At 39.3% G+C, this 16,460-nt stretch overlaps 1 protein-coding gene across 3 annotated transcripts in view; it reads left to right on the plus strand.

Moving 5' to 3' along the window:
- The window catches only part of CARD19 (caspase recruitment domain family member 19), a 46,741-nt gene that overhangs the window by 21,882 nt on the left and 8,399 nt on the right, over window positions 1-16,460 (plus strand). For 2 of the 3 annotated variants that reach the window (XM_060766021.2, XM_060766022.2), the window contains exons 2-4: window positions 5,306-5,448; window positions 7,349-7,502; window positions 15,237-15,296. In XM_060766021.2, coding sequence (XP_060622004.2) covers window positions 5,306-5,448; window positions 7,349-7,502; window positions 15,237-15,296 — 357 coding nt within the window. The remainder of the gene's footprint in view (window positions 1-5,305; window positions 5,449-7,348; window positions 7,503-15,236; window positions 15,297-16,460) is intronic. The other variant, XM_060766023.2, reaches the window with a different exon arrangement.

The following is a 16,460-nucleotide window of genomic DNA, read 5'->3' on the forward strand; positions in this document are numbered from 1 at the left end:
GCACAGGCCAACCCAAAAAAAAAATCTTGATGTCTTGGTTTTAATTTTGTTCCTGGGCTTATATGAGGTGCTGATTCAGAAAATTGCATTGAATAGACTACATCTGTTCTAGATGATTAAATATGGTTTTCTGTGGGCAAGCAGATAGCGACTATTGTTCATGCCTACAGATAATGGCATATGTTTTGTATCAGAAACTAGAGCTGATGTGGTCTATCCAATGCAGTTTTCTGAATCAGCACCCCCAATAACCAAATCAAATCTAAAGTTGACCAAAAACTGATTTGAAACTCTTTAGTTGGAGAGTGGTTCCAGGTCAAGTGATCCCTGGCCAAAGTGGTCCCTAGTTTTTAAAAAAGGTTGGGAACCACTGTCCTAGAGCTTTAGGACTGGATCTAAATAACTTTTGAACTACTTAAGCATTTTGAAATGGATTTTAGCTCAAACCAGGGGTCCCCAAATTAAGGCCATAGAATCTGGATGATGCCCTCCAAGATCATTTACCTGGCCCCTACCCTAAACTTTAGATTTTGGGTGACCCTAAGTCTGAAATGACTTGAAGGCATAAGACGCCACAACAATCCTAATTAACTTGACTATCTCATCAGCCAAAAGCAGACCCACACTTCCCATCGAAGTACTGGTAAGTTTCTATTGGTTAAAATTGTTCTTCATTTTAAATATTGTATTATACTTTCATGGGGTTTTTTTGCACTACAAATAAGATATGTGCAGTATGCTTAGGAATTCATTCATTTTTTCCAAACTATCATTTGGCCTCCCAACAGTCTGGGTGACCAATATGCCCTTGGTTTTAAGTTTTAGAATCCCAGGGTTAAACCAAAGGCACTTGGCACAACATTTTATTTGTGTGGTAACCAATTAAAAATTCACAGGTTTGACTTGGGAAGATCTTCCTGCCCTTATTTATCCACAGTTAATATTCAGTGGCTTGCTTTCTCTGCCCCTGAAAATAATATACAGCCATGATGGTTTGTAAGCATTGAAAACTTTATCCTCCATTAAGTTCCACACATCCAAGAATGCTTTGACCCATGTGTATAAATAGCACATTCAGATACAAAGTCTGAGAACTTCAAAAGAACTCTGGAATATGTCGTGAGGGATTTGCTATCTAAAAGAAGATCTCAATAACTGCCACTCATCTTGAGAAGTTATATGAATCTGACTTGTGCTCTGTCACATAATATGTGTGACTTCTTAGGGGTGACTTTTATGCAAGGGCATGCTATTAACATGCTGATTATGTCAAAGATATTTAAATATATTATTGGGAAATTCTGGAAGGGTGGAGTCCCATCAGCTGTTCCTGAGTTTGCCAGTCTGTGCTGGATGCTTTACACTGTAAAGAGGAGAAATGTGCATTTCTGTTCAAAACAACGTCTAGTCAAGGTTGAACTGTACGAAAAAAAACCAGGAGAGGAAAGAGATTTCTAATATACACTTACAACCGACATGTAGTTATAGAAAATGTCTTGCACAAAACAGTTGCAATCCTGTTGTTGAAGACTTTCATGGCTGGAATTACTGGGTTTCTGTGAGATTTCTGGCCTGTATGGCCATGTTCCAGAAGCATTCTCTCCTGACATTTCACGCACATCTATGGCAGGCATCCTCAGAAGTTATGATGTCAATTGGAAACTAGGCAAGTGAAGTTTATATATCTGTGGAATGTCTAGGATGGGAGAAAGAACTCTTGTTTGCTTGAGGCTGGTGTGAATGTTGCAATTGACCACCTTGATTAGCATTGAAAGTCCTTGTAGCTTCAAAGACTGAATGCTTCCTGCCTGGGGGAATCCTTTGTTAGGAGGTGTTAGGTGACCCTGATTGTTTCATATCTGGAATTCCCCTGGCTTTTTTTTAATGTTACTCTTTATTTACTGTCCTGATTTTAGAGTTAGAGAACATATGAGCTGCCTGCTTCTCTGAGTCTTGTTGCTGATTTTGTCTTATCCATTGGCCATCCATTCTTAATTATTCTTTCAAAGTGTGACATTTGACCTGACCTCCTGAATACTGAGCCTTTCTTTCTCACCATATGCTGACAAGAACAAGATCATATAACATCTCAGCCAGGAAAGAATGATATGTACAACAAAGTACATTAATTTTATTAATTTGCACTAAAACAATTGGAGACAATGCATTGCTTGCCATTAGAAACCTTAATTTTATGGGATGAATGGTAAGAGTCTAGGCCCTAGAGGAAACCCAGTCGACTCTATGATGTTGCAAAACTTGTGCAATGTCAAGAGATAGCCCTTTTCATTTTAATAGGAATGACTCACTTATTGTAATTATCGAGGGAGGGTATTTTTTTTGTGAATACTTCTTTGGACCTATTGAAAATCATATTATTAAAAAGTAAAAACATAGAATGAGAAGAAAATGAAATCTTAAAAGCTAAACTTTCTTCCCACATCTTATTACTGCAGAAATGTCTGGATTTTGAAGTGCTAATTAGAAAATGATCCCATGTTTGCTTATGCAGCATTAAAAGTACAATTTGAGTGTTCTTAGGCTGGCTTGCTTAGCAGTTTCTCTTTCAATTGTTTGGATTTGAAGGCAGATACATAATTTAAGCATTCAAATGTGCTTCATTCACAATGCATGTACTTAGTATTGCTTAATATTGCTTTGTGTCCTAAAATCTAACAGAACAGGGAGAATTTCATCACACATGTCCAGGCATCCTCAAACTGTGACCTTCCAGCTGTTTTGGCCTCCAACTCCCAGAAACCCTAGCTAGCTTATTCAGTGGTCAGGGATTCTAGGAGCTAGAGGACCAATCATGGGTAGACCACAGTTTGAAGATGCCTGTACTAGTCAGTGATAATCAACTTCCCAGTCCTCCACCTTGTGTGACTATGGAGCAGAACAAACAACTCCGTATCTGTATGCTTGCTCACAATGCCCTGCCTCATGCACAGAGGAAGAATTGTTTAAAGCTACAGGCAAAGGTTTGAGGTCTGTTGGTGGGATGTGAAAGAGAGCTTTTTGTATTGTGGCACCCTTGGGGACCCAGTTATTACCAATAGTGACATTCTAGAGCTAAGTAACACCATCCCTTTCTTCTAAAGCATTTAGAGAGAATTTCAACTATCTGTGTTCTGATATAACTTGTCAAATATTTAATATTATGTTTAATCTATTAAATTATTATTATTATCTCCATTAGTTCTATCTAGACTTCTCTGTAACCCAGCGTTTCTCAACCTGGGGGCCAAGACCCCTGGGGGAGTTGCGAGGGGTGTCAGAAGTCATGGGGATTCTGTGTGGGAAGTTTGGTCCAATTCTATCATTGGTGGGGTTCAGAATGCTCTTTGATTGTAGGTGAACTATAAATCCCAGCAACTACAACTCCCAAATGTCAAGGTCAATTTCCCCCAAACTCAGCCAGTATTCACATTTGGGCATATTGAGTATTCGTGCCAAGTTTGGTCCAGATCCATCATTGTTGAGTCCACTGTGCTCTCTAGATGTAGGTGAACTACAACACCTACATCTATTTTTCTGTTGGTCATGGGAGTTCCATGTGCCAAGTGTGGTTCAATTCCATTGTTGGTGGAGTTCAGAATGCTCTTTGATTGTAGGTGAACTATAAATCCCAGCAACTACAACTTCCAAATGACAAAATCCATCACTCCCCCAACCCCACCACTATTCAAATTTGGGCGTGTCGGGTATTTGTGCCAAATTCGGTCCAGTGAATGAAAATACATTCTGCATATCAGATATTTACATTCATAAATATCTGATTCATAACAGTAGCAAAATTACAATTATGAAATAGCAATGAAAATATTTTTATGGTTGGGGGTCACCACAACATGAGGAACTGTATTATGGGGTTGCGGCATTAGGAAGGTTGAGAAATACTGCTGTAGCCAATTCATTCCAGCCTGGAATCATAGAGTTGGAAGAAACCCCTTTCATATGTAATGTTGTCAAGCCAGCTGCCTCCCATCCTGCATTTCAAATAAAATACTGTAGAAGTTTAGATCACCTGCACTTAGCTAATGTTGCATTTACAAGCCTCACTTATCAATGGGTCTGCTCTGCTGGGACTAACAATTAAATGTAGTCCATAAATTCTATTTTTGATGTTGGTTCTTTTTTAATGAGTCTTCTTCTAAGCATGCATAGTATGTTCTAGGCTGTGGGCTAAAGCAGTCATATCTATTTTTTCTTATTTAAACATCAGACAGGTGGCAGGAAGGAATGGAGTAACATTTTATTTCTTTCCCACCCACTATGATCTTTACCACCTCCATTGCTTCTATTTGAAGAACAAGAATTAGGCCCTGAGAAGCATATTTGCTTTATCTAAGCTTTATTAATTGTTTTGTAATCTCTTAGGGCATGGTAACTTAGCCTGTGTTGTATCTGACCAAAAAAGGGGAGTTGGGGAGAATCAAGAGAACACGCTGGTGTACCCCCTTCCCATGTGTTTCTGCCTAAAGTGGTGCATGTATACATGCAAGTTTGAGGGGCTTCATTTCTCCAAAATTGCAGTGAGAAGCAATTTCCATTTTCTAAAATAATTTTTGTTTTGTTTTGCTGAAATATGGTATGGGTGGGGCACACTTTATTTCAGATGAGAACTCAATCCCTTGGGCTGCAATTGTCTTTAGGAAGAGAGAGAAAAAGAAGGGGAAAACAAGGGAATTAGTATTTTTGTGAATTTGTTTTGCTTAGGGCTTTGTGTGGCCCAGAGACTATATGCTTCCTATCCATGATTCTAATCTCAGGCTTAGGAAAGGTCAAGCTCTGTCAGACTCCTACTCTGAAATTAATAGATAAAGCCTGCTCACAGTTTATGAGATACTTAGTGTAATACATTATTGAAAAGACTGAGCCATTTTAGATCTCCCGCCAGCCATCAAATTTAAGATACTACTTTGCATCTTCTCAGTGTGAAGATAATGTCTACTGTAATAGAGTTAAGAATGTCAGATGATGACCAGGGACTTCTAAGTTCAACTAGAAATCTGTCTTAAAGGGAAGTGGTTGTGTTTGCATAGTACTATGAACATATGGCATTTGCTGTATAAATTTTCATATGTGTTCATTTCTGAATGATTATATATTACATATTTCACGAGTGTCAACCATAGTAAGGGTTCCTTCATATAAGGCTTTGTCAGGTTATGTCTGAATTGTGTCATTATCACATCCGAGTGTGAATCATTCATTATTGAAATTGAATTATTTAGTATTTACTATGAGCTGTGCTTTGTGATAACCAGTTTTTTTTTTTAAAAAAAATGCTCTGTTCTTGTAGATCAGACGTACTGTGATCGTTTACAGCAAGACACATTTTTTCTAACAAGCAACAACAGACTGAGTGAACAGCTGGTTGACAAAATCATCCTTCAGCTAAACAGAGTTTACCCCCAAATTCTCACTAATAAAGAAGCTGAAAAGGTAGTTAAAAGAATGAACCCTTATCCATGGTATCTCTTACCCATGCCTTGTGGTGGTGGTGGTGGTGGTGGTGGGGGGGGGGGATGGTTTCTATATGAATTTGGTGAGATACCTCTCAAATGTAGCTCTATGGTATGCTGGGTCTGGAAGGGAGATAATTTAATGGTGTTTGGTCATATCCACGGTTTCATGTTCTAGAATTAAAGGGATTTGCAATCTGGCAACATCTGGACTACATCTTCCCCTTCCCTAGAGTATTGAGTTTAAAGTCTGAATACACATATATCCACACTATGATCGCCATATCCATGGGAGATATCTCCTGGAATTATCATGGAAATGTGAACCCACTTATTGATATGTGTGACTTCCAGTGGAAGGATATCTAAGAATTACACTGAATGACCTAGACAACATCCATAAAGAAAACTTCTCCAGCATTTCTATGTCATTTAGTACAACTGTGTTAAAATCATAGAGTTGAAAGAGACCTCATGGGCCATCCAGTCCAACCCCCTGCCAAGAAGCAGGAAAATTGCATTCAAAGCACCCCCGACAGATGGTCATCCAGCCTCTGTTTAAAAACCTCCAAAGAAGGAACCTCAACCATACTCCAGGGCAGAGAGTTCCACTGCTGAAAAGCTCTCACTGTCAGGAAGTTCTTCCTAATGTTCAGGTAGAATCTCCTTTCTTGTAATTTGAAGCCATTGTTCCGCGTCCTAGTCTCCAGGGCAGTAGAAAAAAAAACTTGCTCCCTCCTCCCTATGACTTCCTCTCACATATTTATACATGGCTATAATGTCTCCTTTCAGCCTTCTCTTCTTCAGGCTAAACATGCCCAGCTCTTTAAGCCGCTCCTCATAAGGACTTGTTCTTCAGACCCTTGATCATTTTAGTCGCCCTCCTCTGGACACATTCCAGATTGTCAATATCTCTCTTCAAATGTGGTGCCCAGAACTGGACACAATATTCCAGGTGTGGTCTAACCAAGGCAGAATAGAGGGGTAGCATGACTACCCTGAATCTAGACACTAGACTACTATTTATGAAGACCAAAATCTCATTGGCTTTTTAGCTGCTGCATGACATTGTTGGCTCATGTTTAACTTGTTGTCCATGAGGACTACAAGATCTTTTTCACACATACTGCTATCGAGCCAGACGTCCCCCATTCTGTATCTTTGCATTTCATTTTTTCTAGAAACTTCCTTGGATGTAGACACTAGATCAACATGTGGCTGATTTTTGCTGGATGACATACAAAATACCTAGAAAGAACATTTTTTTTAAAGAAGATATGACTGAAACAATAATCCTCAGTGTATTGTCGAAGGCAACCTAATAATGCGCAGTAGTACAGTCTACCTTATTCCTATTGATTTTCATCTTATTAAGGTAAAAAGCAGAAGGAAAAGAAGAAGACTGCATTACAGATGAATATACTCAATCAAGGAAGCCATGGCCCTGAGTCTGCAAGACCTAATGATAGGGGGACATGCATGTCTCTTATTCGTAGGGTCACCATGAGTCAAAGTCAACTGGATGGCAGTTAATAACAACAACAATAAAGTGAAACTGTGGGTATTGATTCCATGGATATGGAGGTCATACTGTATGTAATTTATTAATTCATGCTTTTAAGCACTGAACACTGCTGCTTGTTTTTTCTGAAGTTTGTATACTGATGTCTATTAGGCATTGGAAAATCTCTTTTTAATTCTCCTTTGGCAACAACTTCCTGTCATGTTGTACAGACATTCAAAAAACTACAAAGTTAACTTTATACTCTTTTTTTTTTTACATGCCATAGAAATGAGACAAAACTTGCCTTAACGTCATGCTTGCCACAGTGAACGTTGTCCCTTTCGTTCTCCCTAATCAGAGCCTTTCTCTTTTGTAGTTCCGAAGTCCCAAAGCTTCCCTTCACAGCCGGTTGTCAAACCTTATAGCCCACTTGCAGAAGAAAGGTGACAAACCGTGTCAAGAATTCTACCGTGCTTTGCAGATCAATGCTGAACAACTGTATAATAACTTGCCAAGCAGGAAAATTCTAAGTAAGTTGGAGTGTTGACAGCTTTTCCCCATCATTCTGTTAGAGAGCAGACTCTTCCTATGCTGTGACTTGCCTCCTTTCTGGAACGAAATGAAACGTCCTGTGTGCTCTTTCTTGGAAACACCCAAAGAAGGATCTGACAACCCAATGTTTATTAGTATCTGTTGCAGCTGTATTTGCACACCAATAGGGTGCTATTGAAATCTTGTAGCTTTTGGTTTTCAAACAAATATTTAGGCTCATTTTATGAGTAACAAAAGATGGATTTAGGATTAAGATGGTGGATTTGCCCAGGAGAAGATATGCCTGTCTTTTAGCGTTCCTTGTTCTTTGAGTTCTTGCTGTATGTCTCCAACAGAATCAATATCAAAGACTATTTAGAATCTATATGTTCTCTGAAATGATTACAGAGTCAAGTACTGCAGCTAATTTCCTTTCTATGAGGAAGGATATCATGTATTTTCATGGTTCAGATTTCTGTCTCTTTTAATATTTCTCACAAAGACAAATGTAGTGTTCATTCACATATGTGTATGTGAAAGGTTTATTATTGACATTTGATTTCCAGCTGCAACTAGTTCTCCATCTCTGACTGCAGTTATATTTAAATACACAACTCACATTTCCAAACTGTTTAATGTTTTTAGGAAAATCTGGAGAAGTGGTTATGGGCAAGAGTATTTTTAGATACTTTGGACTACAGTTCCCAATATCTGTGGCCATTGGCCATGCTGCCTGGGTTTATATGAGTGATAGACGTATAAGCTGTACGCTGCCCATCCCTGCTGTAGTTATTTGAGATCCAGTAATTTATCGGCTGTTAATCACACATCCTGCCATAGAGGAACATTGGGGCAATCTTGAAAGTGGTCTAGATTATTTCCATGTATAGAGGAGACAAATGGATGAAGAGCATCATAATACTCTTATTGGCAGAAGCCCAGAAGGGCTTTGGAAGTGTCAGAGGGCTTAGACTTTAGAGCACTCTAATGTCTTGAAGAGATTGCACTGTCAGTCCCCTGAAGGTCTTAGATCAATTGTGATGTTCAATTAAATACTAATGCCTCAGGCATAGCTGCAAGGGGGTTATATGACAATTTTCTGTCTTTAGTCCTCTGAGGATCATAGAGATTGTCTTAAATACCAACCCCTCCTCACAGAACACCTCCCTAAACAAAACTAGGAATGACCAGAAGTTCACATCTGTTTTTGAAAAACATGGTTTTAAAAATGTTTAATGCTGGAGGAGACTATGGGGCCTAAGTAAAAGGTGGATAGTATTCCCTGGAAGTTTGCCCTTCCTTTTTAATAACATAATAATAATACTTTATTTATAACCTGCCCTCTCTCCCCGAAGGGATTCAATTTTTGCCAGAAAAATTGTGGTCTAGGGATATTGGGGAGTGCAAAATCAACTTTAGGAATATATGGCCCCTTCCACACAGGTGAATTAAATCCCACATTATCTGCTCTGAACTGGAATATATTGCAGTGTGGACTCAGATAACCCAGTTCAAAGCAGATATTGTGGGATTTTCTGCCTTGATATTCTGGGTTATATGGCTGTGTGGAAGGGCCCTGCATCAGTTCCAAAGCCATACTTTGTCCATATTGAATATAACTGCCTGCCTGCTTGCCTACCCACCAACCTATCCAGTCATCTATGGTATCAGTTCATCTTGCCTTTCTCTCAGCATCTGCTTACAACAAAGACTAAAACAAGATAAAGTAATTGAACGAGGTAGTTCATTTTATACATTTTGAAATGTATAAAATTATTTAAAAACAGTGGAAAGAAATACAGTCCATCTTCCATATTAACATCCATCTGCACAAGCAATTAATCATCAAATAGAAAGGTATTTACCTGCCACCTTAAAGAGCAGAGAAGGGGCCAGCCAGTACCTCCCATGGGAGGGAATTTCTCCCCATGTCTTCACCAGATGGGTCTGTGAAAGTGGGACGCTTAAATCCCCAATGATTTAAGCTTACATCCAAATGAAACTGATTTGTACTATCCAGTTGCTGTGTGTAACTCCTGTATATCCAATTGCTAGGATATAGTAGTAACCAATGTAATAAGATATGCAGATGATACCACTTTGATGGCTGAAAGCGAGGAGGAGCCGAGGAGCCTTATAACCAAGGTGAAAGGAGGAAGTCCAAAAGCTGAGTTGCAGTTAAACATCAAAAAACAAAGATTATGGCAAACTGACTGATTGATAACTGGCAAATAGAGGGGGGAAAACATGGAGGCAGTGACAGACTTTATATTTCTAGGTGCAAAAATTACTGCAGATGCAGACTGCAGCCAGGAAATTAGAAGACGTTTACTTCTTGGGAGGAGAGAAATCTCAATGAAATAGTGAAGAGTAGAGACATCACACTGGCAGCGAGGATCCACATAGTTAAAGTAATGGTATTCCCTATAGTAACGTATGGATGCGAGAGCTGAACCGTAAGGAAGGCTGAGTGAAGGAAGATAGACACTTTTGAACTGTGGTGTTGGAGGAAAATCCGAGAGTGCCTTGGACTGCAAGAAGATCCAACCAGTCCATACTCCAGGAAATAAAGCCTAACTGCTCAGTGGAGGGAAGGATATTAGAGGCAAAGATGAAGTACTTTGGCCACATAATGGGAAGACAGGGAAGCTTGGAGAAGAGAATGATGCTGGGGAAAATGGAAGGGAAGAGGAAGTGAGATCGACCAAGGATAAGATGGATGGATGTTATCCTTGAAGTGACTGGTTTTACGTTGAAGGAGCTGGGGGTGGCAGCAACAGACAGGGAGCTCTGGCGTGGGTTGGTCCTTGAGGTCACAAAGAGTCGGAAGCAAAAGAATGAATAAACAACAAAAAATGTAACTAATATACTGTCTAAGGCTGAAAGAAATGCCATTTTCATTGACCTAATAGAGGTCTAGGGGAAATGGTCCAGTATAGATGAAATGCCCAAAACTTATGACCATACTTAATGGGGATATATAGGCAGTGGCAGCACATAGTCATCTCTGATTTTGCATTTGAATTGATTCCACTTCCCTAGACAGCTTTGAGCATAGTTTTGGGTTGTGGTGGCCAATGTGTTCCCTCCTAATGAGAGTTCACAAGCTGCTTTCATATCATTGTGGCAGTAGGGTCTCTAGTTAACCTTGAACACACAATTAAAGACAAGGAAGGCATAAGGTTTGCAGCATCTGCAATTGTGGAGCTGTATCTGAAAGAAGGAATATTAGTATTCCTCAGGTTCTACCTTTCACAGTATGTTATTTCTCAGCATAGAAAGGAAAATCTTCTTTGATTTCAACGTAGTATTATTCTAATAAACACACTGCAGGTAGCAAAGATGAGTCATAGATGGACTATTCTCTCTCCTCTCCTCATAATGTGTGAGTATTTGGTTCTGGCAGTGTATTAGTCTCAATGTATATATTATCTCACTTCTGTTGATTTGGTAAGCACCCCCTTCTTCTGTGGTGACTGTGATAAAACTAAAATCAATAGATTTAGTTCCTGGCATATCATTTTAGCTGAAACAGCATGAAAGGCAGCAACATTAGGTAACTCTTCTGAACTCCTGGAAGAGCAAATAGATAGTTATTTCCCCCCAATTTCCACTCTTTTGTAGGTGCTAAGTTGAAGTAGTTAGTACTGTCTAGGAAACTCTGGGTACATCTACATTGTAGAATTAATGCAGTTTGACACCATTTTAACTCCCTTGGCTCAATATTTTGAAATCATGGGAGTTGTTATTTTACCAGGTGTTTAGTCTTCACTGCCAAGGAGTGCTGGTGCCTTACCAAACTACAAAACCCAAGATTCCATATCCTTAAAACATGAGAGTTAAAGCAATGTCAAAATGAATTAATTCGATAGTGTAGATCAGTGGTTCTCAACCTGGGGTCCCCAGATGTTTTTGGACTTCAACTCCCAGAAAGCCTAACAGCTGGTAAACTGGCTGGGATTCCTGGGAGTTGGAGGCCAAAACACCTGGGGACCCACAGGTTGAGAACCACTGGTGTAGATATACCATGGGTAAGGAGGCTTATGATTTTTGTGTGTGTGTGTCAGGAGCGACTTGAGAAACTGCAAGTCGCTTCTGGTGTGAGAGAATTGGCCGTCTGCAAGGACGTTGCCCAGGGGACGCCCAGATGATTTGATGTTTTTATCATCCTTGTGCAAGGCTTCTCTCATGCCCCCGCTTGGAGAGCTGGAACTGACAGAGGGAGCTCATCCACCTCTCCCCGGATTCGAACCTGCGACCTGTCGGTCTTCAGTCCTGCCGGCACAGGGGTTTAACCCACTGCGCCACCGGGGGCTCCCGAGGCTTATGATAATCTTAGAGGATTGATCCTGCAGCATTTGGGAAAGGGTTTTTTGTTTAAGACTACCTCTCCCAGAATCCCTTAACTAGCATTTTGGAGTTGTAGCCTTCAAAAATTATTTTCCACATTGTTTCTTCTCCAGTGAAATCTGCTGAATGTGTTTAGGAATAGCTTTTAATAATAATAATCTGCTCAATGTGTTTAGGATCTTGTTTTAATAACAGTTCTATCCTTTCTTTTAAAAATTCAAATTAAAGGCAACCATGAGGCAGACAGCAAGAGAGTGTATGAGAGAGGCAGGCTTGTCTAGTGAATTGAGGGCGAATTTACTCATTATATGGTGGCAGATCCAGGTTTCTTTGGCTAAGGGTTGTTTAAGGAAGTTGCAGTAAGTCATGGATTTCGTATCATTGATATGTGTGCTCCCAAACATGCACTTGTCCCATTTATGGATTTACATTTTGAGATGTAGTCTTCAAGCAGAAAAACTTTAGGTGTTTATCTAAAAAATATAATGTGTGAAGAGGTCTTCCTGAGTAGAGATGTCTCTGTTGTCAACCAGCCTTTAGAAACTCTGTTAGCGCCCTTTGAATTCTTAGCCAACAATTCCTATGAACTCCTGGTCAGCATGGCTACAGTTAAGTATTGTGGAAGTTGTTGTAGTAAGCAAGCTTTCTTAAGAGTCAGAAAGAAAATTTGAAATTTCACTGCTGGAGGTCTTGACTATCATACTTGATACTGGCCTCTTCTTTATTAATGGTAGAGTAGGAAGCATGTAGACCTTGAGACATTGTAGGATAGCACACCAGAGGGTTCCTTGCCTATGGCAATAAGAACTGCTGGGGCTTGCAGCCCAACAATATCTAGAGGACCACAAGATAGTTGCTATCCTCCAGTTGATCGAATTGGTGGTACTCTAGGATCTGCAACCTTGTAGATATTTGCTTAGAAGTAAGTTCCATTGAAATGCTTCCAAGTTGATATGCAAAAGAATGCACTATATCCACTTAACTAGGGAGACAGTTCCATTGAATTTAATGAAACTGAGCAAAAATGTATAGAATTGGTTCCAGCTGCAGTACTTTTGAGACAAATTAGCCATCAGCTTTGACACTAGTGGTAATAAAATATCAGATTGCTTTATTTTAATATATTTCCTTCTCTCATAGGAAAGCTTAGTACAAGAGTTGGCCATGTGTATAGGACAGAGGCCCCAGTTTAATTTACCATGGAATGGAGGATGTCAGCTAATTTTAATCTTTGAATCAATATATCATAAACCCAGTTTGTTAATGGATGATCACAGTTGATGGATGTATTCTGTGATGGCCTTTGTGCAGCTTCCTATGTTGCAGGAAGATCGAAGTACAAGCATATGTGATTTCAGAATCCTGCCTGCACACTTTCCACAACTTTAATTTCCCACCAACTTCTATAACTGAGTAGCAGTAGAAAGCTTCTGTTCTTTAGCCTTTATGAGAACACACAGATTAACAAATTGCATCTGTAGTTGTGGCTCAGCATGATTCAATATCAAGGCAAAAGGATCAGTCAGTTCCAGATACCTGGAGTTTTAAAGGAGCTCCTTTCTCAGTATGAGCGCTAAGCTTTTGGTTGTTTGTGCCACATAACTGCTTTATAGCTTTTGATTGTTTGTGTTATACAGTATATCTTGCACTGACTGCATGCTGGGACAAATGATGGTCAGCCCTCCATGTTTGCTATGGTCTCCCACGAAAGTGGAAAAAACCATGAATAAGGACATTGCTATTTTTTTTAACCCAAGAACACCTCTCTAGGGATGTCTTGGTCTTCCAGCAAAATCTGTCATCAGCTTCCACTGAAATGACTATAGAAACATTCTGGAGGACCTAGAGGGGTGGTTCTCAACCTCTGAGACCCCAAGATGTTTTGGCCTTCAACTTCCAGAAATCCTAACAGCTGGTAAACTGGCTGGGATTTCTGGGAGTTGTAGGCCAAAAAACCTGGGGACCCATAGGTTGAGAACCACTGACTTAGAGATTCTTAGAGAGGTGTTATCTCTAGAACTCTCTAGGTTCTCCAGTATGACTAAAGGAAGTAGAGTTACATTAGAGGATAACAGTTTTTCTCAAATCTGTGAATGATCAAATCTGCAAAAGTAAAAACTACAAATGTGGAGGGATGACTGCATTTGTTACATTGAAGTCCCAAGGTCCTGAAGACGGATGGGTTTCAAGGGCAATTTGCAGTTAGGAAAAGACAGGAGGGTTGGCTGTGCTTAACCCCTTCCTTGTTAGTATTCAAAGGGGTCTTGTAATACTTTTATGACTAAGAGAAAGAAATTGGTAGTATCAGCTTTCATAGACTTAAGTCTACTTCATCAGATGCAACCCTCTCTCTTTCTCCATCTCCCAACTACTTTTCTCCTTCCTACTATTCTAAAACCCAGGTTTACAAATATGGTACTCAAATCCTGTCTGGCAAAAATGGAGAAAATGTGATGTGAAAATGCAAGAGTACTATCTGAAGGGGAAACACCTGACTTTTGAGAAATGCTCAAAATGCTTTCAGACACAGTCATTTATATCTTCAGCATGTGTTGTGCATTGTCTCAGAGTACAAATGTTTAAGGTCTGCATATTTTGCATGTGTTTAAGAGTGGAAGGAAAACGGGCCTTTCTTTTCTCTTAGCTGAGTTAATCTTTGCCATGCTATGTAATATCATTCTCCAGTACTTCTATTAGCAGATGAAAAGTTTATTCAAAGGTGTGGAAAGGAGGGTTGGTTTTGGATCCATTTCCACTCGGTGTTCAGAAATGAGCATAGCTTGGTACCATTCGACTTTGGTGGGATGCAGCACTTCTGCTGTTAGATGCATACTGATGGGACTGCAGGTACAACAACACACTAAAAAGTCAATGGAAAATGCCTTAAGCTGCAAATTGGCTATAAAAATGAAGAAGAAAAATCAGAAGCTCTAGGAAGGCAATCATTCTTTTTTATGCAATGGCAACATCTGTAAAGAGAACCCTTTCAGAACAGATAATTAAATAGACTTTAGGCCTAGCCTGAAGTGAAAGCACATTTCTTCCCAATTCCCTGCAGTATCATTTTGATACATGAAGTTTCACAAAGTCAGTCGCTTTGGCCCCATGAATATTTCACCTTCACAGATCTGTTGCTTCAGCCGAGGGTAGCATTTCTTTCTCCATCCCAAGAAGTCTATATACTTTTGTGATTCCTTCTTACTTCTCTTCCTTATTTGAGCACTGGCATAATGTCTGGGAAGGATTGGTAGTCGTTTTATGTTTTATTGTGATAATGTTTTGAAAATTTGTGATTTCTTTCCTTCTGCTTTGCATGATTTGCTTTGAAAGTGTGTCCGCCTGAATACAATACTAACTTTTTGGTGTGTTGCTTTTGTTTCTAGAAACCTCAGATTCCACAGGGATAAACCCTGAGAAGGAGCAATATGTTCTAAATGACAGGGGTAAATAATATGTATCACATATTGTTGGTTACATCACTGCTTCCTCGTATGGTTAACAAGGAGTAGAATGCACGTAGTTATCATTTGTTTCCATGAAATCTATTTTAATGTACTTTGATTATTTAAAAAGTTATAGAAATGTAATTTCTGGATTGTTTGAACTAATTGCCAGATGTAATAAAATCTAAAATATTCTAGGAGTTAGAAGAACCAGGGTATAATCTGTCCATACAAGTACCACTGAAACAAATAAGTACTGTACAAGTACCTTACATGCTTGACTATAATTTTATCTCATGTAAAAGTCAAAAGCTGCTTTTAGGGCCAAAATTAAGGATTTTGATCTGACCCATTGATCATTCCATTAAGTGGAGAAAGTGCTAGCGCTGCCTTGGTGCTAGAGCAGCCATTAACTACACTAGCCTTCAAAAAAGCTCAAAGTGGCATCACAGTGAAGGAAACAGACTTCATTTGCTTTGAGTCTCCTTAAGAGAGACAAAGTGGGATCCAAATACTATGAATGAATAAATAAATAAATAAATAATCCATAAATAAATGCTTACATTCCTTTAGTTTTTCCTGTGATGGACTAAGGCAGGGGTCCCCAAACCTTTTAAACAGGGGGCCAGGTCACAGTCCCTCAAAGTGTTGGAGGGCCGGATTATAATTTGAAAAAAAATGAATGATTTCCTATGCACACTGCACATATCTTATTTATAGTTCAAAAAACACTTAAAACAATACAATAATTAAAATGAACAATTTTAACAAATATAAATTTATTAGTATTTCAATGGGAATTATGGGCCTGCTTTTGGCTGATGAGATAGGATTGTTGTTGTTGTTGTGTGCTTTCAAGTTGTTTCAGACTTAGGTTGACCCTGAGCGAAAGCCGGGTAAATGACCTTGGAGGGCCATATCCAGCCCCCGGGCCATAGTTTAGGACCCCTGGACTAAGGTTTTGCCTTCTGGCAGTCTACTAAGAGAAGTTCCTTTTTTGAGAACAATTAAGGTAAATTACTTACACAGATTCAAAGAGAAGTTATCCCAATTTGGGAGGGATGGAGTTAATTTTCTGATTACAATTTCTAGACTTATACATGAATATATACAATATTGTTTTTTCCCTGAAGCTTGATAGGAGCCCTGGGTGGTTCAATGAAC

Source organism: Anolis sagrei, chromosome 2, assembly GCF_037176765.1.
Source record: "Anolis sagrei isolate rAnoSag1 chromosome 2, rAnoSag1.mat, whole genome shotgun sequence".
Lineage (NCBI taxonomy): Eukaryota > Metazoa > Chordata > Lepidosauria > Squamata > Dactyloidae > Anolis > Anolis sagrei.